The sequence below is a fragment of the Balaenoptera physalus genome (assembly GCF_965194825.1).
Source record: "Balaenoptera physalus genome assembly, chromosome: 16".
NCBI lineage: Eukaryota > Metazoa > Chordata > Mammalia > Artiodactyla > Balaenopteridae > Balaenoptera > Balaenoptera physalus.
Genome location: NC_138898.1, coordinates 19,071,672 through 19,099,167, shown reverse-complemented (window position 1 = coordinate 19,099,167; position 27,496 = coordinate 19,071,672). Strand labels below are relative to the sequence as shown.

The 27,496-nt window shown below is 39.1% G+C and overlaps 1 protein-coding gene across 1 annotated transcript in view; it reads left to right on the top strand.

Moving 5' to 3' along the window:
• The window catches only part of TOP1 (DNA topoisomerase I), an 86,623-nt gene that overhangs the window by 21,865 nt on the left and 37,262 nt on the right, over positions 1 to 27,496 (top strand). Inside the window, exons 3-6 of the mRNA XM_082430177.1 lie at positions 8,555 to 8,657; positions 22,779 to 22,902; positions 24,064 to 24,119; positions 26,942 to 27,037. Coding sequence (XP_082286303.1) covers positions 8,555 to 8,657; positions 22,779 to 22,902; positions 24,064 to 24,119; positions 26,942 to 27,037 — 379 coding nt within the window. The remainder of the gene's footprint in view (positions 1 to 8,554; positions 8,658 to 22,778; positions 22,903 to 24,063; positions 24,120 to 26,941; positions 27,038 to 27,496) is intronic.

The following is a 27,496-nucleotide window of genomic DNA, read 5'->3' as shown; positions in this document are numbered from 1 at the left end:
ACCCTAATCATTTAGAAGAAGGTTGGAGTGGTAAAATCCTTAAAGGTCATGGAGCAGTTGATAAAATGGTCAGAAATCTTTGCCAATTCCTTTGCCTTTTCTCTCTTAACAAAATGTAAATGTTTGTGCTTGGGTTGAATTGTAGTTGCATTAGTGACTTAGGCAACTACATAAGTCACTATGTAGCTTGCAATAAGCTTGGTAACACTGTTAGCCACCTGCTGATAACCGCTAAACTCATGCACATATTTCTACCTGGGGGTGTTAACTGGTTTAGCAGTGTATCCCTTAAAACCAGTAGGTATTTTAGGCTTCTGGGTACAGGATTGTTAGATCAGGCCAAAGTTTTACTTCTTTCTTCATAAGCGGCATCCAGGAAAGAAAATCAGACAGCCTTTTATTTATCGTTGGCTGGTCAGGCAAGGTGAATGGGCATGGTTGCCGCCTTAAATGCATGTATAAAACCTGAACCCTAAGTTATTTGGAATGATTGGGTAGGCTCATTTCAGTTTTATGTAAATTAATCATGAAGAGGGGTCAGTAACAATTGTACCTTATTGACAGTTGTGAACATGTTTAGAATTTTGTGGAGATTAGCCAGGAATTCTGTTACAACCGTACACAAAGAATCTGATTGACTTTTGAAGTTAAAATTCTTTCAGGTCACTTAAAATTTCTGAGCCCCAATTTCTTCATCTATAAGAGAGGTGAGTTTACCGAGATCACAGGTATGAAGTCAGTGATGAACAGATTTGAAGCTCTTAGTCACTGACCTATGCTGCCTCCTTATAGACCCAGTAGTTAAGTGACTTTTACCCAAGGTCATACAGTCAGTGGTAGAACAAGATTTGAATCGGATCTTTTTCACTCTGTTGAACCTGTCTGCTTCCTTCAGAGGTTGTTTCCAACCTTCTGTGCTTGTCTGTTAATGTCTCTAATCGTCATTAGGGTTTAACTATGATCTTTTGTTCTAACGGCATCGTTCTTGAACTTTTTTTCTTTTTTTTCTGGCCCTGCCGAGCGACTTGTGGGATATTAGTTCCCTGACCAGGGATTGAACCTGAGCCCTCGGCAGTGAAAGCGCGGAGTCCTAACCACTGGACTACCGGGGAATTCCCATTCTTGAACATATTTAACAAAGTGTTTTATGGACTTGGCTTTCCTTTTCATATATTTGTATATGTGTCTGGTTTCCCTGTGAGGAGTGAACTCTTCATCTTACACCTTGATACTGATTTGGCTACTTGGGACTGGTTCTGTACCTGGTTTCCAGACCTGCAGCTTCATTGTCATCCTGGGATTAAGCCAGCTTTCAGGTACTTTATAACAATTGGATCAAATTTTGCTGGATTTATTTGATACTGAAGTTTCTTATTCCTAGGTGTTTTGTTTCTCTTCTGTCTAAGCAGAGGATTGGGACTCTAAAGCTACAAGCAGTAGAAGTGTATCTATATCTTTTTTAAGAAACTGCTTTTGGGACACATGGCTTTAGAAAAGCAAATTAAATATAACTCTGGGATTTTATTTTCTTGTATGCCCTGACAAGAATCAACTCTACCATTTCCTAGCTGGCAGGAAGTACGTCACACTTAATTTTGCTCAATCATGAGAAGATACATTTCTCAATAAACAACAACAACAACAACAATAATGATAGTAATAATAGGTAGTTGACTTTCATGGCTCATCTGCCAAGAATTCCCTCTCTCTGTCTCTACCTTGCTAACTCCCTCTTAGCCTTTAGTAAGACTTAGTTCAAACACTGCCTCCTCCAGGAAGCCTGTGTTAACGCCTCATTGCCCTGTTGGATCCAGGCTCTTTATTTCTGTTCTCTGGTGGAATCAGATTGTTTCTCCTCATTATATCACTTTTCACTTGGAAACAAAGGAGGCAGGTAACCCAGATTCATTATTTTTACTCTTAAGACTTGTTTCAAAATGCTCATAATCCTACTACCTTACTACTCTTTCTAAAAAATAACAGGGCAGAAAAGTAGAAAATTCTACCATGGTGTAAGAGACAGAGGTAATGACACCCGTGTGTTTCATGTGTAGACATTTAGGAAAATGTCTGTTACCTTTTTAAATATAGGAGCATCATGATTCAATACAAACACTGTAGCTTTAAGGTCAATCATTTGACATCCGAGATTTTTGGAGATAGGAAAGGAATTTTAATCCATTTTAGCAAGTCTAAAATTAAGGTTTCTTCTCTGATGACCTAATTTTCTCTGCCTTCACATATACATAGACCAGCATAAATTTTCTGCTTTCAAAATATTATCTTCAGGCTAAATTCCTAGATATGGATTGCTGGGTTAAAAGAGAGTATGTGAGTTAGTTCTGCTGGATATTGCCAAATTCCCCCTCTATGGGGGTTATACGAACCATATGCACCTTTTCAGAGATGTTAAGAGGCAAAAATGTGTATTAGATTTGGTGAAATCAGTACTGCCCAGAGTTGTGAAAACTAGAGGTAATACATAAGGCATACTACCTTGTGCAGAATGCACCCTTAGAAAGGGATAACTATTACTCTTGTGTGAAATTGGGAATATTTCCTTATCATAAGAGTAGTAAGAAAATTGAATGAGACAGTGTAAGCACTCTAGCATGGTTCAGCACCTATATTAGTGCCCCTTTTCTCTTGCTTGCCGATGGCTGTTTGGGTTCATATCTTAATTACTTTTCCTGGATTGTAAACTCCTTGAGGGCAGAGTGTCTGATGAGTCTTGAGCAGGATGCTTTTGATTTAGGAATACATTCAAAATAGTTGTGAACTGAATCAGCCCTCAGAATATAATTCTGAATCTAGTAGTAAAAGGTTGTTGGTTTTTTGCGTTTTGTTTTTGTTTTGCACATTATCCATCAAGTCACTGTGTAATGCTAGCCAGCAACTATTCCTGCAATCTGAGAAGACACAGATACTTATTACCTCTTTTGTCATTTGGAAGTCTCTTTACTTAAAATCTTTGTTAACCTCGAGGAACATCTTAGGTGACAATAACAGAAAACGTTGATTCCTATTCTCTCTCTCTGTTCATTGACATATCTATTCTTAGGGAGTAACTCTAGTTAAGTTAGAGTGAAAGGAATTAGTTGTTAACGTCTTCTCAAGGCTGCCGTATTTCAGGAATCGATCTTCCTCCCATGTCTTTATCTTGAATTTTTGAAGGCTAGGGTTTGAAACACCTGTCATCAAGAGGTTATTGGGTGACCAGAATTCACAATGAATGGGGTTTTCTGGTGACTTAATATACGGTGGTTTGCACCTTTCATTTCTAATCTACCAGTCAAGTTCAAAACAATTCTTTTTGCATTTAACAGATGCTTGAAGTGGCAAGATCCTTTCTCCAAAACATTTTAACAATATCTATTCTTAGATGAATTCCAGTTAAGGGAAAGAGTATGTACTAAAAGTAATCTTCAAGTCCATTAGTATGCTGTCTACAAACATTTTCACTATGGGGGATGTAGATTATCGTGCCCATATCGGCATCTCTTCTGACCAGCATCTTTAGATGTCCCAGTGTTACCTTAAATACAATATGACTTCAGTTAGTTTCATCATTTCCTCACTCTTTTTGTTCTCTTCATTTTTGTTCTGCACAGCTTTCCTGTGTCTTCTTCCAAGGCACCTTGTTCTTGTCACCTCGACTTAAAGTCTTTGAGTCTTCTTTGACTCTTCCCCTGCATTTATTGATTACACATACCAGTGAGTTCCTGGAACTGGATTCTACTTCCTCTTTTTCAACATGCTTTTACGTTTTCTCCTTTCTTCTCAATCCGTTTGTGTTATCACTTTTTTCTAGATTGCTTCAAAAACACTAGCTAGTTATTTTGCTTTTACCTTCTACCCACACTGCCCTTCAATTAATCCTCCTTAAGTATAGCTTTTATTTTGTTCTTTTTCTGCTTGAAGTAGCTCCTTGTCATCCTGAGAGTAGGACACCTTGACTTGGGTTAATTTCATCTATCAGACTTTATCTCTTACTGCTCCTTAACACAAATCCTCTCTTGAACTAGGCTAGTCTTCTCCTTGCTGTACCCTTATATAAGAAGAAAAAATAAGGGATTGGAAGGGACGAAGCTTAAAGATAGTGTTTAACTTTCTATTATGAAAAGTTTCAAGCATATTTAGGTAGAGAGTAGTATAGTGAACTCCCACGTATCTTATCTGCTCACTTCAGTAACTATCAGCCTCTTGCCAATCTTGTTTTCTCTATTCCCATATTGCTCCAATTTTTTTTTTTTTTTTTTTTGCCTGAGAGTATTTTAAAGCTAATTGCAGCCATCCTTCACCTGGAAGTACTTCCGTATGCATCTTTAAAGGTTATTTATCAGTTTACATAGTGCAGATCATCTCTATGGTGGTTTCCCTGTCAGTTGGTAATTTAGCTTGTTTACACACTTTTGGTGTTCATGAGATGCCTCATTCCATTTTGCCTCCCTGTCATTTCTCCTCAGAAGGTCCAACCTGCCATGTGGAACTATACTATAGCTATTCAAATATTTGAAGAAGTTGTCACATATTATTCTTTTTGGTACCTGTCACAGCACACATAGCACAATTTGAGCATATAGGAGACATGTAATAACATTTTAAATTAAGGGCACTTGGGGTTCAGATCTTTGACCTAGGTCTTATTTGCACTAATGGAATTTTCAGCTACAGCTTTAAGTTTCTTACCAGACTTTTTGGTTTTATGTTTTTAGATTAACAATTGAAAGAATTGGGGATCTGGCTTTAAAAATCAATTCTGAGGTTTTGTGCACTTAAAAAAATAATGTTTTGGGCAGACTGGTTATCTAAAACCTACCTGGAATTATTTTCAACTTATCTTTTACTTAGTTTTCTTTTTCTTTAAATTTAGTGCTTTTTAGTGAGCTAATAATATTTTTTCCTTGTGTACACCAGTACTTGTCAAAATAAATTTTTAAAGCTTGGTAATTTAAAAAAATAACTTCTATTTTTTATTATAAAAGTGACTCATCTTGGGAAAAAATTGGAAAAGAAGGCAAAGTATACACACAAAAACTCAAATTGCTCATAAATTGACCACCCAAACTACTTTTAACATTTGGTGTCTATCTTCTAGTCTTTTTCGGACATGTTTATGTGTTTGTTGAATTACACACAGAGTAATTTTTTTTTTTTTTAATATATTATGCCCCTGCCATATGCTTGCACCATAATAGCAGATCCTAATGTTCTGTTTCTTGTTTGCTAAATCTGGCCTGTAAACAAAATCAAACAACACAGACTTCATTCTAGGTTGTAGTGCTGGTGGCATGTTTTGTCATTATTATGGTTTTAACCATAAGTGCTAGTTGGGCGCAGAAGTAGTGAGGGTATTAATTATTGTCAAGTGAACAGGGGCCACCAACTTTGTATCAGATTGACTCAGCATTTTAAAATTTTAGACTTGAGATTTTCAGAAGTTGGAGGGTTCTTTATGCTACATGGAAGGTTGGGTTCAAGTCTTACTTCTGACACCATATGATTTTATTTTCCCATCTCTGTGGGATGAGAATTTCTTACAGCTAGGGGGTACGGTCATGCAAATTTCTGTTTCCCTAGGGCCTGGCACAGAATAGATACTTAATGGATTGTGCCAAATGTGGCTTCTTTTTTTGCTGTGAGCCAGGAGTAGTGTAAACACACTACTATACACTATTATATACACTATACATTATTATACATTATAATAACGTATAATAATTGAGAGCCTATACATTATTGTTAGTTATCTATTGCTATTAAACACGTTATCTCAAAATTTAATGGCTTAAAATAACAAACATTTGTCTTAACACAGTTTGTGTGAACCAGGAATCCAGGAACAGCTTAGCTGGGTGGTTTTGGCTCAGAGTCTGAGACTGCAGTCATCTGAAGGCTTAATTGAGGACCCACTTCCAAGGTGGTTCAATCGCATAGCTATTGTCGGGAAGTTTCAGTTCCTCACCACATGGGCCTCTCCATAAGGCTGGTTGGATGTCCTAACAGTATGGCGACTGGATTCCTCCAGGGCAAGGAGAAAGATCCAGTGCCTTTTATGACCTGGTGTTAGAAGTTGCACACTGACATTTCCACTTTATCCTGTTTTTAGGAGTGAGTCACTAAGTCCAGCCCATATTTAAGGAGAAGGAAATTAGGTCACACCTTGAAAGGAAAAGTATCAAAGAATCTGTTGGACATATTTTAAAACTACCACATGTGTTGGATACATAAACTTCTAATTGATTCATATTCAACATTGGGGTGACATGTCCCCAGTGAGCTGCATTTTTAGTATGCCCTTGGGTTAATTCTGATACACTAAAATTTGAGAGTCATAACCTTAAAAAGTGGAGAGAGATACCATGTTTATGGATGCAAAGACACAGTAATGTTTTGATGTCACATCTCTCCAAATTGTCCTATGAACACAAACTCCCAGCTGGCTTTTTTTTTAAAGAAATCAACCAACTGAATCTAAAATTTATATGGAAATACAGAAGACAGAATAGCCAAAACAATTTTGAATAAGAACAAAGTTAAAGTACTTATATTACCTGATATCAAAACTTACTATGGAAAAAAGCTCTACTGTGAAGCTTTAGTAGTCAAGATAGTGTGTGTGTGTGTGTGTGTGTGTGTGTGTGTGTGTGTGTGTGTAGGATAAAATGGGGTCCAGAAACAGATCTATGATTATGTGGTCATTTCATTTCCAGTAAAGAGGCCTAAGGCAATTCAATGGAGAAAAGGCAGTCTTTTCGAGAAATGGTGCTAGAACAACTGGACATCTTTATAGATTAAAAAAATGTTCCCTGTCCCTTACTTCTGTAAAACTCCTAGAAAAAAAGAATATTCACAATATACATGTCCAACCAAAAATTTGTAATGGATAATGTATAAAGAACCCTTACAACTTAGGAATAAGACAACGTTTTTTAAGTGGGGGAAAGATTTGAAGAGATACTTCACTGAAGGAGATACGTGAGTGGCCAATCTGCACTTGAAAAGTTGCCCATCATTTAATCAGGAAACTGGATTAAAATCACAGTGAGAGGGACCTCCCTGGTGGCGCAGTGGTTAAGAATCCACCTGCCGATGCAGGGAACACAGGTTCGAGCCCTGGCCCAGGAAGATCCCACATGCCACAGAACAGCTAAACCCGTGCACCATAACTACTGAGCCTGCACTCTAGAGCCCATGAGCCACAACTGCTGAGCCCACGTGCCACAACTACTGAAGCCCGCGCGCCTAGAGCCCATGCTCCGCAACAAGAGAAGCCACCGCAATGAGAAGCCTGCACACCGCAGTGAAGAGTAGCCCCCGCTCATTGCAACTGGAGAAAGCCTGTGCGCAGCAATGAAGACCCAACACAGCCAAAAATAAATAAATAAATAAATAAATTTTTTTTAAAAAAAGTGCCACAGGGAGATACCACTACATACCTGCTAGAATGGCTAAAATTAGAGACTGATAATACTAGGTATTGGTGAGAATTTGTAGCAGTTGGAACTCTAATCCGTTGTTGGTGGGAATGTGTAATGATACAATCACTTGGGAATACAGTTTGGCAGTTTCCTATCAGGTTAAACATACACTTACCGTATGACCCTGTAACTTCACTATTAAGTATGTATCCAAGAGAAATGAAAACACATCTACACAAAGACTTGTGTATGAAAGTTCATAACAGATTTATTCGTAAAAACCAATGCCTGAAAACAACTCAAATGTCCATCAACAGGTGAATGGATAAATAAATTGCAGTGTATCCACACAATGGGGTACCAGTCTAATAAAAATCTAACCAATTACTGATACATCCAGCAACATGGTTGAATGTCAAAAATATTTTGCTAAGCATAAGAAGTCAGACACAAAAGAGGAAGTTCTGTAATTTCATTCATATGAAACTAGAAATGTAGACAAATCTAATCCATTGTGCTAGCAGATCAGTGGTTACTTCGGGCTGGTAATGGAAAATGGGGATTGACTGGGAATGGGCACAAGGGAGACTTCCGGGGATGATGGAATTGTTCTAAATTTTGATTGTGGTGGAGATTATATCAGTGCATATGTATGCTAGACTTATCACACTGTATCTTTGAAATGTGTATATCTTACTGTATAGAAATTATACTTCATTAAAGTTGATTTAAAAACAGGTATCCCTTAAGGTTTGAATTTTCCAGAAGTTACATAGATAACCATCTGATCTTGAAAGTCAGTGTTCAAGATTTATCCCTTCGAATCATTTATGGCTTAGTCTTCATAGTACCAGATCTAGGAGAAGAATACCAAACTGTTGCTTCCTTTTACGGTAGAATTGGTTCCCCTCCTCTTCCTGCTTATTTGTAACACGTCTTGGTTTTAGAGTCAGGGTAATGGGATGCCTTGTCTGGGCTGCTTTGTGAAATCTTTCCCTCCAATGGAATGTGCTGTTATGGCTACCATGCCATTTAAATCCTGTCATTGTGCGTCTTGACCAGCTTGTCAAGGTAGCTGGGCAGGAGATATAGCTCATGACTGCTCTTTACTGACTCATCTCTTATGGTTACAGATTCTCATAAACACAAAGATAAACATAAAGATCGAGAACACCGGCACAAAGAGCACAAGAAGGACAAGGAGAAGGACCGAGAAAAGTCCAAGCATAGCAACAGGTAAGGGTTGAACCAGCAAGTCCCTCATCATTCAGCAGTGGGTTGGCTATGGCTTGGCTCACCTGCAACAGGCCTTAACTTGAACCACAGGTAAATACCATGGATAGCAAAGTCAGCAGAGACTTTGATTCCAGAGTTGTTAAGAGGATGGCCTTGATAATTCAGGCCTTACTGGGGATGCCATTTTTCAGATCAGGATGTACAAAGCAACTATGGTGAATTGTTAACACATGATGGCATTTAATCAAGTGTCCAGAGAGCTTGCCTTGATAAAAGGTGACTGGATTGGAGACTTGATAGATATACATTTTTCTTCTTTCCATACTTTAAAGGGTATAAATTTAAAAATTCTTAACTTAGGCTTCCATGGTTTGTAAGCCCCTGAAATCATATACAAAAGGTTGGGTATATGAGATATTCCTGGAGAGAACATTCCTAGCTTTCGTCAGGTTACCAGAAGAGTTCAGCTCTCACGAAAGCCAGTAACCACCAATGTAAATGAAACTCAGTGGTGCTGCCCTCTGGGATCCAAAGGAATCAGAAAGATGTTTTCTTGTTCATTTTGCTTCCATTTTTCTGGTGTAGGAGACAAGTGGTTAGGTCCAGAGACTTAGGGTATCTTTGGATATAGGACCACTTATTGAAAATGAGGACTTAAACTTCCGTTTTGAGTTAAAGGCAGTTGTTGGTGAGAAAGCCATAGGGTATTCTCATAGTGGCCGAAGTTTTGTTAGAGCGAACATAAAGTTCAGTCATTTATTGGCACAAGTGCCTGTAGCCTAGAGTCTCTTAGAACTATTTCATTAGGTTGGCTTATTGTCTGTAGACAAGATGTTTTCAACATAAATAATAGTCAAAAGTTTCTTGTCCAATATATACAGAAATCTTCTACAAATAAATAAAAATGAGACAGATAATCCAACAGAAAAATTCATGAGAGGACTGAGTAAGCTCTTCACAAAAGAAGATACCCACATGGCCAATAAAAATACTAGAAGATGCTCAACATTATTCATCAGGGAAATGCAACCTCAATATAATATGCTACACATTGTAATAATGGCTAAATATTAAAATAACGCTAATACCAAGATCTTACAATGATGTGGATCAATCCCATTTCTGATGGGACTATAAATTGTTAAATCATTTTGGAAAACTACTTAGCAGTGTCTTCTAAAGTTAACATATGTATGCCCTCTAACCTAAGAATTCCGTTCCTGAATGTGTTCTCAACAGAAATGTGTGTATTTGTGCACCAAAGGGCATGTACGAAGCTCTTCAGAGCTGCGTTGCTTTTAATAGCCCCAAAGTGAAAATCTCCTAAATGCTCATTAATAGTAAAATGGATAAAGTGTGGTATATTCACATCTTAGGATACTATATATAAATAAATATGAAATAACTGCTGTTAATAAGCGTAGGTGAATTCCACAAACCTATGTTGAGTGAAAGAAACCAGCCAAAAAATATATATTGTATGCTTCAATTTACTTGAAGTTCAAAAACAAAAAAATTAATCAAGACCTTTAGAATTCAGGGTCATGGTTATCTTTGGGAAGGAAGAAAGGGTAGCAGTTGTAAAATGGTATGAGGGGAACTTCTGGTGGGGTATCAATGGTATTTTTCTTAACTTTGGTGGTAATCACATATTTATCGTTATTTTGTGATAACTCTGAACTCTGCACATACGATCAGAATATAATTATGTGTATATGCTACTTTTATTTTTAAAAGTTATAAAAAAATAAGGCTTATCAAGAAAAAAGATAAAGTGAGAATTCTAAGTCTGTTCTTTTTATGAGTAATGAAAAATTTTTACGTATTTTAAATGAAAATTTTAAATTAATAAGTCTTTATAAATCATTAAAATAACCAGATTAATTTCTCTAGTGAGGATATTTCTTCACAAAATCATCTATCACTCCTGTGGTCAGTCTTTTTTTTAATTTTTTTTTTTTTTTTTTTTTTTTTTTTTTAAATTTATTTATTTATGGCTGTGTTGGGTCTTCGCTTCTGCGCAAGGGCCCTCTCCAGTTGCGGCAAGCGGGGGCCACTCTTCATCGCGGTGCGCGGGCCTGTCCCTATCGCGGCCTCTCTTGCTGCGGAGCACAGGCTCCAGACGCGCAGGCTCAGCAATTGTGGCTCACCGGCCCAGCCGCTCCGCGGCATGTGGGATCCTCCCAGAGCAGGGCTCGAACCCGTGTCCCCTGCACCGGCAGGCAGACTCTCAACCACTGCGCCACCAGGGAAGCCCTTTTTTTTAATTTTTAAATTTTATTTCTTTTTTTTTTTAACTTTTTGGCTGCGCTGGGTCTTCGTTGCTGCACGCAGGCTTTCTCTAGTCACGGCGAGCAGGGGCTACTCTTCGTCGCGGTGTGTGGGCTTCTCATTGCGGTAGCTTCTCTTGTTTCAGAACATGGGCCCTCGGGCGCGTGGGCTTCAGTAGTTGTGACACGTGGGCTCAGTAGTTGCGGCGCACGAGCTCTAGGGTGCATGGGCTTCAGTAGTTGGGGCACGTGGGCTCAGTAGTTGCGGCGCATGGGCTCTAGGGCGCGCGAGCTTCAGTAGTTGTGACACGTGGGCTCAGTTGGCTCGCAGGCTCAGTAGTTGTGGCTCGCAGGCTCTAGAGCACAGGCACCGTAGTTGTGGTGCATGGGCTTAGTTGCTCCACGGCATGTGGGATCTTCCTGACCAAGGATCAAACCCATGTCCCCTGCATTGGCAGGTGGATCCTTAATCACTGTGCCACCAGGGAAGTCCACTCCTGTGGTCTTTCCCCACCACTCACTCATTTCTTACCACTTGATTGTCTAGTTTCCATTTTCATTAGTCTACTGATTTTAATTTTAGTAGTTGAATCCAGTCTCAGTTCACATGCATCTTTTCTTCAGTTTGTAGGTGTCCAGCCTATATTAATATCTACCAAAGTAGATTTGAGAGCAAAGAATATTGCCAGTAATGAAGAAGTTCATTTCATAATGATAAAAAGGGACCAATTAATCAGGAGGAAATAGCAGTTATAAATGTTTATACACTGATATCAGAGCCTCAAAATACATGAAGTAAAAACTGACAGAATTGCAAAGAGAAATAATTCATATTTATAGTTAGATTTTACTACCTCTTTCTCAATTGATAAGCAGAGAGAAAATCATTAAGGATATAGAAGACTTTGAACATCATCAACCAACCTGATTTAATTGACATTTATAGAATATTACGCTCAACAGTGAAATACAAATGGAACATTTGCCAAGATATACCATATTCTGGGCCCAGGCCTTCTCCTTGAAACCAGCTTCCCTTGGCTTTCCACTTTTCTGGCCACCTTTTTCATCTTCTCATTCCAGTTCACAGAGTGATTCTGTAAGTCTTTGGCTCTCTTCCTCTGCCACCTCTCTTGCCATTTACCCTTCTCTCACGTTCCATTTCCAGTCTCCCTGAACTTCTTTTCAGTTCCCCAAACACAGCATGTCTTCTGAATACTCTAGGTTTTAAAATATGCTGCTACTGATTCTGGAATACTCTGTTGCCCTCTTAAGAACATTCTTTTAGTTGCAGCATAGAGTTTACTTCTTTCAGGTATCCTTTCTGCCCTCCACCCTCATATTAAAGTGCCATTTTTATGAGTTCTCTGGCACCTTGAATATATCCCTATCATAGTAATTACCAGTTGTGTTGGTGTTGCAATTGTCTCTTTACTGTTCTGTATGCCCTGTTAGACTCTTGAGGTCCCTGCGAACAATGTTGGGGTCTGTTGTATTCATTTTACATCCTCAAGGCTTAGTATAGTACCTGGCAGATAGGTGGTACTTAGTAGTGTATGTTTATTGAATCAATGAGTGGTTGACCTACGGTTACACCAGTTACCATCTTCTCTCTCCTGTTCACATATTCTCAATTCTATAGGATGGTTCCCTTTGGCCATCCCACATTTCAAATACCTTTTTGTGTGTGTGTGTGGTGAAATATGCATAACATAAAGTTTGCCATTTTGAAGTGGCATTAAGTACATTCACCATATTGTACAACCATCCCCAGTATCCATCTTCAGAACTTTATCATCATCCCAAATAATCTCTGAACCTCTTAAATAATACCTCCTCATCCCCCCTTGCCCCCATCCATTAGCAACTTCTATTTTCTATCTGTGAATTTTTCCACTCTAGCTACCTCATGTAAGTGGAATCATAAAATATTTGTCATTTTTGACAAATATTTGACAATATATTGTCTGGCTTATTTTCCTTAGCATAATGTTTTCAAGTTTCATCCATTTTGTCAAATATCAGAATTCCATTCCTTTTTATAGTTGACTAATATTTCGTTGTCTGTCTACCACATTTTAAAAAATTCATTCAAAAACAAAACAAAACAAAAAAACAAACAAAAAATATAAATAAAATAAAAAATTCATTCATCCGTTGATGGATACTTGGGGTTGTTTCTACCTGTTGGCTAGTGTGAATAATGCTGCTAAGAACATGGGTGTACAAGTATCGTTTTGAGTCCCTGCTTTCAATTCTTTTGGGTGTATACTTAGGAGTAGAATTGCTGATCATGTCAAACAAGAATTATCTTGCTTGCCATCTTTATGATGTGCTAGTTGATGTGAAGTGCCAAAAAATGTGAGATAGTCTTGACCATGAAGAACTTCATCATCTGAGGAAAATGCTTATAGATCAGATGAAGAAAAACTAATTTTCATGTTACCTGAAATCTGTCCAGAAAGACTTTAAAAAGATAGAAGTTATTATTTAAACCATAATGGACTTGCTAAGGACTTAAGCCTGGAAGACAGCCTCTCAGATGACTCTGAGGGACTGCCCTGAAGAGGTAAGGGAGGAGAGCCAGGATACATAGGAGTTTTTGCAAGAAACCAGGTAGTAGGAACATCAAAAGATTATTGTTAATTAAAGAAAAACAGGGACTTCCCTGGTGGTCCAGTGGTTAAGACTCCAGGCTTCCACTGCAGGGGGTGTGGGTTCGATCTGTGTAAACCATAAGCTTTTAAAAATGGATCTCTTACTCTCTGACACATCTTACTTCACCAACCATAATTTGCAATTGTGATGGGAGAAAAGATTAGGTAGAAGTGGCATAAAAGGCTTTGGGACATAAATTTGGCCCTCTCCTGTTTTACCAGAATCTCCTTTTTAAAAATAAAGGATGTAATTTTGGCATCATTTTTCTTGAAAAGTCCACAATGGTTTCTTGCCTGTATCTAGGAGAAGGCCTCTGGTCTGGTCTATCCACTTAGGTCTCATGAGATCTCGACCAGGTTATCTAACCTTCCTCAACTGAGCTTTTTCGTCTTCCTTAGTTTCCTCATATTAATACATGCTTCAGAAGGGACCCTGGGAGTCAGTAAGTATGAAAGCTCTTTAACTGTGATCTGCTCTACAGATGTGAAGAGATAATATTTTGTACATCTATTAAAAGCATACTTTTCCAAGATTATAGCATAGGCAATCAGGAATTTGTTCTATGCAATTTTGTGCCTTTTAATATTTTCTTCATTTCTAATCAGAATACTTGAGAAAACAGTAGCCTATTTGCCAAAAGGCATTGGAAGAACCTGCTCTGAGTTTCTGTTTATATATGACTAAATCTAGCCCTGGATCTCTAATTCACATGTGAGTAAGTTTAAGACAGTTGAACCAGATGATGTGTTGTAAGCAGACTTTTAAATGCTTCCTGTTTTGACCTCTCCTGACACGCTACCTCTTTGCAGCAAAGCAGGTGTGTTGGTTATGGTCCAGTAAAATTCTGTACACTGTGTTCCTTTTTAAGTGACTTCTGACCTTAACGGTAGTTTTGGGTTTCTTCATTTTTCTTCTTAGCACATTAAGGAAACCTTGAGGATTGTTTAATCACCTCTGAAGCCCAGGATAATTAAGATGTAGCATGTTCTGTTCCAAAATGCTTCACTTTATTTTAACACTTTGCTCATCAACCCTGCCTAATTTTGTGGCTATCTATTATGAGGAAACAAGTTCTACAGTAATGTGTATCTATATTCCCTCCTTCTCTGCTAGATATTAGCATCAGTCATTTTTCGTTAGGCTACACTTAGGACCCAAATCCAGGAGGCCTCTTTGTCCTGCATAGTAATATGTACTGCATATTTGGAGTGTCAGAGGATGGGAAACAAGCCTTTCAGAGATAGAACGGGATTTAGACCTACCTCTTAGGAGATCCCATCTTATTCATATGCTTTCTCCTTTTATTATTCTAATTCAAGGTGCAAAATAGGGGAAGGGGTGTTAAAGATCATTCCACCTCATCTCTTTTTTGTGTGGACATGAGTCTGAGGTGACCTGCCCAAAGTCACATGGCAGGGTGGTGGCAGAGTGAGGATGAGAGACCAGGGCTTCTGAGTCCTAGTATGATTTTTCTCCCACTACATTATTCCTTCCAGTAAAAAATAAAACAAAACAAAACAATCTCCCTCCCTAAGAGAGGTTAGTTGTGTTGCTAAACTATCTGTGTTTAAATACGAGCATCTCTTTCTCATATGCATATTGTAGGCAGCTTAGGTTTTAAAATGGCCAGATCATTTCAGGCGCTGCCTCTTTCTTTGGGCCCCAAACCCCTAAAGTTTTTGGCATTAGAAGTATTAATCTCATTAAATTCTGACCCTGTGAAAACCCCATCTCTGACTCTTTGGCCTATAACATCACAGGAAGTTTCTACCAAAGTCAAATAAAAATAATTTCTTCTGTTATTTGTCTCTGATACTGCTTCTTTCCATTAGCGTTGATATTTAGCACTTGAGGTCCTTTAAAGCAATATATAAATCCTCTCTAAAGAAATAAAAGGAATACTCTTACTAGATGCTAAGGAATCACTGGGCTTGTAGGATCTCACCAGATACTTCTCTTGAAACGTTGCATTCTTAGCATAAGTTATCTTTAATACTAGACCTCTTATATATACAACATCATTAAAAGCAACTGGGGGGGGAGGCTTGAATTTAGAAAACAAAGGACTATCACATGTGAAATACAACATTTCTCCTGCTAGCTTTTGACTGTGTGCATCTCTTGTCATTTTTAAACCTGACGCTCAGGGTGGAGTGACAATTTTGTGGAAGGCCAGGGAAGATAGAAAGAACTACTGTGAAACAGTAAGGGAAGTGCTTTTCCAGCCACATTGGCGGTGCTAATTTATACAGTCAGTGTGAGAATAAGGTTGCTTTTGGTTTCTGCTTTCCCTTCAGTTCCAAATCCTACCTGAATTAGAGTTGAGAGAACATAGGCTCGTAGGGAAATGCACTGGAATTAAGCAACTGGTTCTCAGATTAGGGGCAGTTTTTCTGAAAGTAATCACATTTAAAAGATGTGTTTACTGCTTTTTTTGTGAGCTGTTGCTGAAGCCCTCCATTTATCTACATGTCCCTGTATCAACCTGTCTGGGAGAAATGGACAGTTAACATAGGTAAATAGAGAAGATTGGGTACTTTAGAAATGAGAAAACTGAGTACCACCACCATTGACATGGGAGTCAATGTGATGTAGTGGAAAGCACACTAAAATAGAAGTGGAGAGGCTAGGTTCTATCATTTACTAGCTGTGTGTCCTTATCCAAGCCGCTTAACTTCTGGGTCTTTTCCCATTTTGGTTGAGTGTTGATAGCAATACTAGCCTGGTCGAGCTTTCAGGTGTGTTGGGGGAGAATTCAATGTAATTATGCAGATAAAAGCTCTTTGGAAACTGTAACATACTCAGTAATTGAGATTATTATGATTACCACAAAGCCTGGTAGAATATCATTCAGATAAATTGAAGCTGTTGATTTTGGTAGTTGAATCTAATTTAGTAGTTACTTATTGATAACATCTATTTTGGTGCCCTGGTTTTCAATGATATCTAGCCCTATTATAATGACCTACAGTCTTTTTTCTTTTTTTTTTAAGATTTCATGGTGGAAAGGGTATTTGAGCCAGCCATGGAAAGATGGTTAAGATCTTGACAAGGAAAGGTGATGGCTAGAAAGAGTGACATTCCAGACAGCGAGAAAAGCATAAACAAAATATGGAAGCATTGTAATGTACTTTGCTCTGGGTAGAATCCAGTTAGGAGGATGCCTGGGTTAACAGGATGGGTTAGAAAACGAGGGCTCCAAAAAGTTGCTTGAGGAAAAACTATTAAATGCTATTTCAAGAAGCTGGGACTTGATTCTAAAGGAGCAAGAAGCCTTTGAAAATAGTTGAGAAAGGGAAACATAGGACTTAGCCACAAGTGGCATGAGGGGGTCTAAGAAAAAGGATTCCTAGCTTGGATAACTGTGTGACTGTTTACCCTATTAGTAGAGATAAAGAACTTAGGGGAGGGATGGGAGTTCAGAATGTGTATCGGCTTTGGCATCTTTGGGCACATCCCTTTATCTGCTCTGACCTGCAAACAAAGGATTAAATAATTTCTAAGATTCCACTCAACTCCCAAGTTTTAATAATTCTTGGGATTTCATTTAGTAACCTATAATGGTGGATGAGCATTGAGAAATCTTCATTTCTCAGAGCCTTTCAGAAACTAGCTGCTGCATTTTTTCAAGAGGCAACTTTTGAATTTACCTCCTAGAATGTTTAATTGAACAAACATTATTTAAGCTCTAATTGTCTGCTTTCCTTTGAAGGGTTTCCTCCTTTCACAGCTTGGAATCTTTCTAGGCTCTCCCATAGGAATCCCCTGTGACTCCATTGGCTGCAACCTGCAGGGGTCTGCTGCCTTGAGGAAGTGGGCAGGTTGCTGGAATGAGTTTGTTCTCTTAGCCATTAGTGGCTAGGTCCTATTCGCAGAAGGTAAAGAGGCTTCTTCTCCCCTTAGCAGTGTTTCGTTTTTGCTTTGTTTGGGGAGTAAGGCACCAGAGTGGTCAAATGCATGACTGCCTGAGTTTAAATCCTAGTTATTGTTCGTTAGATGTATTTCCTTGGGCAAGTTACTGAACCTTCCCATGTCTCAGTTTCCATATCTGTAAAATGAAAATACTTACCTCAGTTTTATAATGGAGATTAAATTGCTTAGAAGAGTGCCTGGCACTTAGTACTGTTTAAATATCTGTTAAATATTTTTATTGCTGATAGAGGACAGACCATTGTTTTAGTTTTCTTTAACAAATTTACATGGTTTCCCATAGCCAACATCCTAGCTTCCCAGAATATCAGACACAGGGTTTTTTCCTAAAGAGGCAGCAAATGCCTTCTTGCAGAAAGAAAATATTTTCACTCTTGGCTTCCTACTGCCATCCCCCTACTTCCACCCTGTCTCCCATTCTTCTTCCTAAGTGCCTTCCTAAGTGCCTTCCTAAGGTTAACCCTGGTCAACCCTCTCTTTTGTCTGCTCAGGTCCAACAAGAGTCTCACTCGAGAGGTGACTTTGAATCTTCCCATTTACTCTGTTTGGCATTGACTTTTGCTTGTCTAGGCTCTGATGTTAGGTAGATCTTTTCCCCAGACAGACATGAGCCCCGAGCCAAGGAGTCGGCTTCTGTGTATAGCCAGTAATTGGATGTTTTCTCTGTGAGTTCCTGATGATGAAATTCATATTTCATCCAAGAGTATGACCATTTCAGAGGTTCTAGGAATGCCAGCTACTGTCTGTATTTTGGCCTTCAGTGTACCCCAGACTAAACTCATTCTTAAAATGTATTTGTTCTTCAGATCTTTGGGTTTCCTTACTGTGGTCATTATCAAGCTTTTCTTCTAGTTTATTTTTCTTATTTAGCCCCACTGACATTTCTTCAATATTACAGTCACCTGTACTGTTGCCCCAAACTGGCCAGTATTGTAGTCCTCAGTTATATTTAAAACCCATTTTGTGACTTTTACATATTGTGTCTATTGTGTATGGAAAAGTAGCAGGATCAGTATAAAGACATGGGTAATGGCTCTTTTTTTTCTTTTAAATAAATAAATTTATTTATTTTTGCCTGTGTTGGGTCTTTGTTGCTGTGCGTGGGCTTTCTTTAGTTGCGGTGAGCGGGGGCTACTCTTCATTGTGGTGCGTGGGCTTCTCACTGCGGTGGCTTCTCTTGTTGCGGAGCACGGGTTCTAGGCACGCAGGCTTCAGTAGTTGTGGCACATGGGCTCAGTAGTTGTGGCGCACGGGCTCTAGAGCTCAGGCTCAGTAGTTGTGGCGCACAGGGTTAGGTGCTCCGCGGCATGTGGGATCTTCCCAGGCCAGGGCTCGAACCCGTGTCCCTTGCATTGGCAGGCAGATTCTTAACCACTGCACCACCAGGGAAGCCCTGGGTAATGTCTCTTAAAACAGGTAGTCAACATATGAACTCCTCTTCTGCACTGGACAGAATTTCCATCATCTCACTATCATAAGTGGAAAGGTGCTGCCCTTTAAGCCAGTGTGAAAGTCAAGCCAGTTTTAAGTCTTTTGGAAAAAGAGGTACATGTTGGGAAATCCTGAATGGTGATGAGTCAGCCTAACTGATCCAGATTGGCTGCATTTTCTACCACTGGCCAAATTCTGCTTCTAACTTCCATGGCACAGCCTTAGACATGCTTCTGTATGATAGGACTTTGACCCCCAAGTGCATCTGCTACTTAATTCAGGTAGATTCCTAGGAAAGACTACCACTGAGGCTCGCTCTTTGGCAGCACTTCTGTCGGTGTGGGGTTATGGATGAGGGGTAGGACTCCCGGTGCTCTGCTCTCTATTTCTGGAGGCAGGGACAGGAACAGCACCTGACACGTAGATATGATGTTAGCATTGTGTTCAAGAGACTTAATAGGGCTTCATAAACCCATATTTCTAGTAGTCCCCAATGGAATGCATTGTACCACAAGATGTTCCTTAACCCTGAATCACCGGAACTCAGTCTAAAAATCCAAACTTGTTCTCTTATATCTAAACAGTTGGGAATAGAGGAGAGTGAGTTGCCTTTAGAAAGTCAAGTTGATAGTTTCATCTCATTTTGGTCTTTGTGATTAATTATGACCTACAAAGTGGTTACTACTCTAGCAGGAACTTTGAATTTCCTGAATAGAGTTCCCTCTGGTTAGCAGGCAGAGGAAGTACTGACTTTTTTCACTTTCCTGGGGTGGCCTGGGTACTATCTCATTGCCATGTCATTTGTTGACTTCTTTTCCCTGATCTCTGTTTGGTGTGGTAATGAATAGCAAAGCAGAAAACTGGAGGCCTATGTGTATACTTATGGTGCCCATGCTGTGATTGCCAGAAGGCCAGAGAGCCAGTTTTCTAGTGAAACAGACTAATGTTCTAAGAATTACTTTCATTGAGAAAGAGAACAAGGGGGGTGGGGGGTGGGGAGGCGTGGAGGTGGAGCATAAAGGAATAAGGAATATAGAGCATTCCTAAACTTAGATTCTTAAGTCAGCCATTTAGAGTTTCATGGGAAGACAAAATGAGAAGTAGCTGTCCCAAGGGTTTTATCATTTCAGATATCCTAGATCTCTATTCTAGAAAGTTTCCACTGATGGTAGAATAAAGTTTTGATCTTATGCATCAAATCTCAGACTGGACATGCATTTGTCTCTAACAACACCAGGCTACCCTTATGTGGTATGTATCAACTTCATGGAATTGTAATGATTGATTTAGTGGAAAGTGCTCAGAACTTGGAGATGGAAATACTCAGTTTAAATCCCAACTGCCCTTCTTTCTAACATTGTAACTTTGAATAAGACTTTGAACCACTGGCTCCTCTGTTTCTAAATCAGTTTAAGGGGATAATAAAGCCTACTTCACACAGGTGTTGTGAGGACTGAATGAAATAATGTATGTGAAAGCACTGAGCAGCACAATGCTTGCTTAGATTTTTCTTTTTTCTTAGTCTAGGGAGGGATGTATATCCACCCATTAATATTATGGATGTAATTGTTCCACATTTTTTGCTTTTAGGCAGAAACTTCTGTAGATGACCATTAATTCCTCTTACAGTTAATGTTCAAAACAAAACAAAAACTGAAACTTCAGTGCTTGTATATAGAATAGTAAGCTCAGACATTTTGCTGGTAGTATCAAAACCATGGGCCTGTGATTTCATATATGTAAACTAAAGAATCGCAATCTTGGCAACTTTGTTTTTTCACCATTCTAAAGCTGGAAGAATTAATGAGAACTGGAAGTAAGAGTGTTATTGTAATCGGGAGCCATTTTGTACAAAATAAAGGATAAATTTGTTTATAAAACATTGCGTTTTGGTAAAAACAGATTATGAGAGAGAGCAAATTGAGTAGAGAGTGACATCATAGTAATGCTGAGAATAAAAAGCATGGTGGGAAAAATCGATCATCATGTGCTTCCAAGCATACTAGAGTTAAAAAGAAAGTGTGCTTATATAGGAATTTGTTATTTTTCTGTGTGTGGCACATCTAAATAACAACGTAATGAGACCAACATAGAGGGAGGAGTATATCAACCAAGGAGAGTGGACATTGCTTTATTTCCCATCTGTGGTAGTTCTGGGTCTTCCCTAAATCTGTAGTCCTGTTTATACTAGTGCCCCTGCCCTCCTGGCTGGATTTCATAGAGTTTCTGCTGATTTATTATCCAAACTCCTATCTTTAGTTGGGGCTTCTTTTGTGCCCAGAGATATGAGTGATAGCGATGCTCTCCTGATCCACATTCCGGGGCTCTCACCTAACTGGTCGCCATCATTTGTTTCTCCCTTTTTGGCCTTTGATGTAGCTGAGTATGCTAGCCAAATCTCTTTAGAACAAACTTTGTGGGATGGTTGTAACCTAATGAGCTCATTGCTGGTAAAATCTATTTTTTTTCTTCTGGGCTGAAGGTGGTAAATGTGACAGATAGGAAATACAGTCTATGGTGGGAAAGGCAAGAGCCGATGCTGCCTATAGGTTTGACTGTCCCTGTCATCTGGGGTTGCTGTCAGCTGTCCTGTGTCTGGGGTGACCCCCAACTCATAGCACTTGAATTCATGCTCTCTTTTGTTAATTTGTGGAATATATTGGCTGCTGAGGTGAGCAAGGTTCCTAAACCTCCTACCCAGTGTACTGAAGAAAATAGTCATCCAGTGTTCACCTTAAAATACAGCTTGTGATTTTTGCTCTTTAGTCTTTGTCTACATGCATATTTTTATATAACTGCAGTCATTTTATATATTCCTTTTTTCCATTTGTGTCGTAAACATTTTCCATGTATATTTGTAGGACTCACAAATTATAGCATAACAGCTACATAATGATAATGATAACTGTGATGTATAGCTTTGATATATCACAGTTTCCCCCTCTTGTTATTTACCAAGGCTGTATCTGGTTTCTTGGTGCTTTTTTGTTTGTTTATTTGTTCTTGTTTGTTTTTTGTCATGGGAGGCATCAAAATGAACATCTCTCTGTAATGTTTTACCCAGAGAGAAATCTCCAGGAGCGAGACCCAGGATATGAGCACTTTAATGGCTCTTGTTTTGTAATGTCATATTTTGTTTTCCAGAGAAGCGGCACCTTTTTACAGTGCTACCAGTGTGCCCACAAACCCCTTTAAAAGCAAGGCTTTAAATGTTTAGCACAGGAAATGCCCTTGCTTTTAGATGGATCTTTTCTTATTCTGAGGAAAGAACCAAGCAGGATTTATAAGCCCTAGCTAGAAAAGCTAGAAGTGACTAGCTTTTCCTAAGCTGGCAGGAAACATTGACTGTGTTGGGCTGCTGACTGCACAAAGCCCTGGCGTGGCTACATTTGTGATGCGTCTCACTTCTGGCACTGAGCCACCAAATGATTTTTGGTGAACTGTTTTTACCTCCTCACATCAGATGTGAGAGCTCAAGTTGGAGCTTTCGTTATAGTTTTCTGCTGGTAGAATGTTGTAGAAATACAGTGGGTTTGCTGTATAGTCTTAGTAACTTAAAAAAATGTCCTGGTATGTTTAGAATGACTATGTTTTTTCTATTTGATTCCTTTGCTCCTTCGAAAAAATTAAAACATTAAGCAAGATAAAGAAAATCTGATGTAGCCAAGAGCCTCTACTTGAACCTTCTGTCAGGACTATTTATTTAAAGCATTGTTAAGTTTCCATGGTTCATGTTATCTCAGGGTATCTTGTGAGTTAATCTTGTGATATGAACCCTGTGGTCCCTACTCTGTTTGCCCCTTCTCTGCTAACTGTGTCTTATTTTTCACAGTGAACATAAAGATTCTGAAAAGAAACACAAAGAGAAGGAGAAAACCAAACACAAAGATGGAAGTTCAGAGAAGCATAAAGACAAACACAAAGACAGAGACAAGGAAAAACGAAAGGAGGAAAAGGTACAGAACTTTCCAGTGGGGAATGAAGAGGTGTGGGATGTACTTTTCATTTTGTTTACCTTGTAAAAGCAGGTATTGAAAGTACCTTCATTGACTAGTAAGATTCCCTGGGCTTTGAGTGAAAAAGGTCTGTGTCAGGAGACGTCAGAGCCAACCAGAGTCTTAAACTATGAAAACCAAAGCCCTTTACCACTGTATTTCATGCACCAAACCTATCCATATCATTACCTTACTTTATATGGCAAATGGATAAATTGAGGGATGTAGGGTTTCTGGGAAAGTCAGTTTTCTTTCATGGGGAAAGTTAATTCTGCTAGCCAAATCTCTGTAGAACAAACTTTGTGGGATGCTTGTAACCTAATGAGCTCATTGCTGGTAAAATCTGTTTTTTTTCCCCCTGGGCTGAAGAAGGTGGTACATGTGACATGCACATCTGGCTGTGAATAAGTAGTAGTACTGTGCATAGACTTTTTTAAAAAAGTTTTTATATTAGTTTCTAAAAAGGTAATGCTGGATGGACTTGCTAAATTCAGACAATATGAAATAGGGAATAATAGTGAGAAATACGTCTCCTTTTTACCCTCAAATCACTGTCGTCTATCTTTCCCTTTCTGGAGACAGCCACTGTACTATTTTTTGTATTCTTCCATTGGTACCCTCTGTGTGTGTGTGTGTGTATGTGTGTATGTGTATGTATTCCTCTGTGTGTATGTGTGAAGATTTTTGTAATGTCTGGAAAGTTGAAGGAGGGCAAACGTAAATATACTTTGCGTAAATCAGAGAAGATAGGAAATAAAGTACTCCTTTTTGTTTTGTTTTGGTTTTTTATTTCCTGTCTGCACTGCCAAGGGCAAATCCTTGAGAGGTGGAGTATATTTATTGAGGGAGAGGGACCTACCATCATTTAAAGGTAAAAAGCCACCATTTTGAAGGGAAACGTTTCTCAGTAAATTGGACAGTTCATCTGAAGAATTGTAAAAAAGGAGTCTTAGAAGAGCGTCAAGACCTTTGGTCCACCTGTTTAGTTTTGCTAACAAGAAGAGTCAGTCTGGGATCAAGATGCCCCAAGAGTGGAGGCCAGATCATCTCAAGTAAGGTAGAGGCTTCTTCAAGTTTAGTCCTTTTAAGGTACTAATCAGTTACTGTTGTTTTACCTTTCAGATTAGAGCCTCTGGGGATGCAAAAATAAAAAAGGAGAAGGAAAATGGCTTTTCTAGGTAAGATTCCTCTGCTGACTTGGCTTCTCTTTCTCTGTGTGCGTCCAGTAGGCCAGCTGCCCACGTTACAGTGTTGTCTGATCTTACCTAAAATGCACTGACTGGCCATCTCCAGGTTTTCGAGGAAGTTGGCAGTGAAAGGACTTGGTCTAAGCCAATGTGAGCATTTCTAGAGTGCCATTTAGTGAGACTGACCAGCACATTTTCTAGAAGGCTGTTATGAGTGGAGAAGGTTGACAGAAAGAAGCTTTTTTAAATTGAGATATAATTTAACATTCCATAAAATACACCCTTTTAAAGTGTACAGTTTATTGGTTTTTAGTATTTCACAAGGTTATATAACCTCCCCATTATCCCTATCTAATTTCAAAACATTTTCATCACCCCCAAAAGAAACTCTATACTTAGTAGTAATTTTGGAGTTTCCTGAAAAACCCCTACTCTGAACCCCTACTCTGAATTGCCCCTATTCTGAGGCTCATATATAGAAACTAACTTGATCTGCATTTTAGGGACCGGTGTAGATTTGAGTAGAAATATTTTATCTCTTTTCCAGAAGGAAAGGAAAATACGCACAATCTAGAGGTCACTTTTCCTTTACTTTTTGGGGCCATTTTGATTCTGTTTTCCTCATCAGCCTCAACTCCCTAAAATAAGCCCGAATGTCTCCTCTGGTTTCAAAAAAACCAGAACTTATATGATCATATATTCTCACCTGCTCCACTGAATGGCAGGATGGATTTACGAGGAGTTGTGGGGAGTATTTGCATTACTGTCCAGGGCAAAGTGTTTTGACAGTTTTGCTTCCTTGAAACTTTGAACTTTCAGTTTCGTTTGAGAACATTTTTGAGAATTGTGCCATTTACTCTGGGTCCCTTAGACCAGGGAGAAGCAAGTGCCCTCTTCAGGCATGTTCTGTAACTGTTCTAGGAATGCAGAATAGTAAAATTCAAGAAGCATTAGAGCTGTAAGCTGGGCATTCTGATTTCTTAGATAACAGTGACTGAACACAGGGCAACTATTTCCTGCCGGGAGACTGCCTTGAACTTTTATGAAACTAAGATATGATTAGACTCTCTGGACTTGGTGTGGAGTCCTGGGTTCAGTTTCAGACTTTCTGGGCTAGACGGTCAGAAGCATACCCTTCGAGGCAGTGGTCTCTGTGTTCACTTTGCTGGACTGCTCTCTAGCTTGCATCTGTATCGTGGTAGAGAATCCACATGCTTCACTGGATGGAACAGTTTTCTGGTAATTGTTTTAAAAATTCTTTCTTCAGGCCTAGTAACCCTTCCCAAGTGTTTTTAACTTCACTCATGACAGTACTAGGATCTAGCATTTACTTAACTAGTTGGGTAAATGGCAGCATTTCTTTCTTTCTGGTGCAAATCTTTTGGAGATTTTGGACACTTGGGGCTGTGTCAGTGGTTTCCGTCGTGGGGAGAAACAGCTATAGAGGTCAGCATTTGGGGAGTGTGCATAAATAAGGAAAGAAAGCTAATCTGTTTAAACATTCAAATTCATTTGCAAGCAAGGGGATCCAGTATGCTTGGGGTGGGGGTGGGGGTGGGGGGACAGCATTGAAACCCTGTGAATATCCTTTCTTTGGCAGCTAAATCTGGACGCTTTTCCCTTGGCCCCCCTAGAGATGAGTGGCTTTGTGTCTGGAGGCCATTCCCTGTGCCGAGTTAGTTAGCTTTGTAGATGCTTCTGGCTGTGAGCAGTGCAGTTCCGACAAGATGTGCCAGGCCAGGGAACATCCCAGGCTGTGGTGATTGCTGGTCCCATTGGTTGTTTTTTTTTTAATGTATTTATTTATTTATTCATTCATTCATTCATTCACTCATTTATTTATTTATGGTTGTGTTGGGTCTTCGTTGCTGCACGCGGGCTTTCTCTAGTTGCAGTGAGTGGGGGCTACTCTTCGTTGCGGTGCACGGGCTTCTCATTGCGGTGGCTTCCCTTGTTGCAGAGCACGGGCTCTAGGTGCGCGGGCTTCAGTAGTTGTGGCACGTGGGCTCAGTAGTTGTGGCTCGTGGGCTCTAGAGCACAGGCTCAGTAGTTGTGACACACAGGCTTAGTTGCTCCGCAGCATGTGGGATCTTCCCGGACCAGGGCTCAAAGCTGTGTCCCATGCATATATGGCAGGCGGATTCTTAACCACTGCAACACGAAGGGAAGTCCGGTCCCATTGGTTTTTTAACTTGTTCCTTCCTCTTTTTGGTTCAGGATAGTCATCTAACAATCATCTTTTTATATTCAGAAGGCAGAATCTTAAGAAAAATAGGACAAGGTACTCTTCTGTGTATAAAGTAAGTAAACCAAAGGAGGAAGTTGAACAGTGAATAGATTTGGCTTAGAATGACTTCAGTTTGTTTTGGGCCTCAAGTTTGTGGAATACATTTTTATTCCTTTTTTTGTGAAAGCTGTATTTTAGCTTTTGGAGCACTAGAATAATCAATTCACATTGCTTGAGGGATCAGATACACAGACCCCTCAAATAAAGGAAGGAGACAACTTAGGTTTGTTCCTGTTGTGGTGTGGGTTCCGTTGGCATAGACAGCTAAGATGTAGTGGAAAGAATCCTGATAATAAGGAGTCCGGATCCCGAACCTTGATATCGCCTCTTCATCTGTAATTGAGATCAATACTGTCTACCTCACAGGGCTGTAGTGAGAATTAAGTGAGAAAAAGTGCTCATGGAAAACCTTTTAATATGTACACATGTATATTATCCTTCCACTAGCTACTTCCCCCTACTTTGCATTACTTGATATAATGTAGATGTTCCACCACTCATTAACTAGCAATTTTTTTCTCTTTAGTCCACCATTGATTAAAGATGAACCTGAAGATGATGGCTATTTTGCTCCTCCTAGAGAGGATATAAAGCCATTAAAGAGACCTCGAGATGAGGATGAGTGAGTATTTCTTATTACTTTAATTTTTTTTAAACAAAAAGGAGTCGTTTAGACAATAATACACAGAACAACTGCATTAGTTGACTTTTACTCATTAGGAATTTGTGATTAATAGACTGGGTGACTGATTTCTCTTTGAATTATGAGAAATAGGGTTTCCTAAATAAATAAGTAGTGTGCCTGAGGCTTAAATGGAGAATATATATTTACACTTTTCTTATGTTTTTTTCTTATTAAAAAGGTAATGCATATGTATTGTTGGAATTTCAAATAATCCAGAATTCACAAAGAATATTTAAATTATTTAAGTTACTTTAAGTTTATCATCACCTACCACAGATAAGTTTTCATTGCTGAAGCAGTTTTTCCTAGGATCTGTGCCTGTTAGTACCTTCTGAGTGAAGTTTCCATGTATAGAAGTAATAAAATTGCTCTTACTTAAAACAGTTATTTGAGACT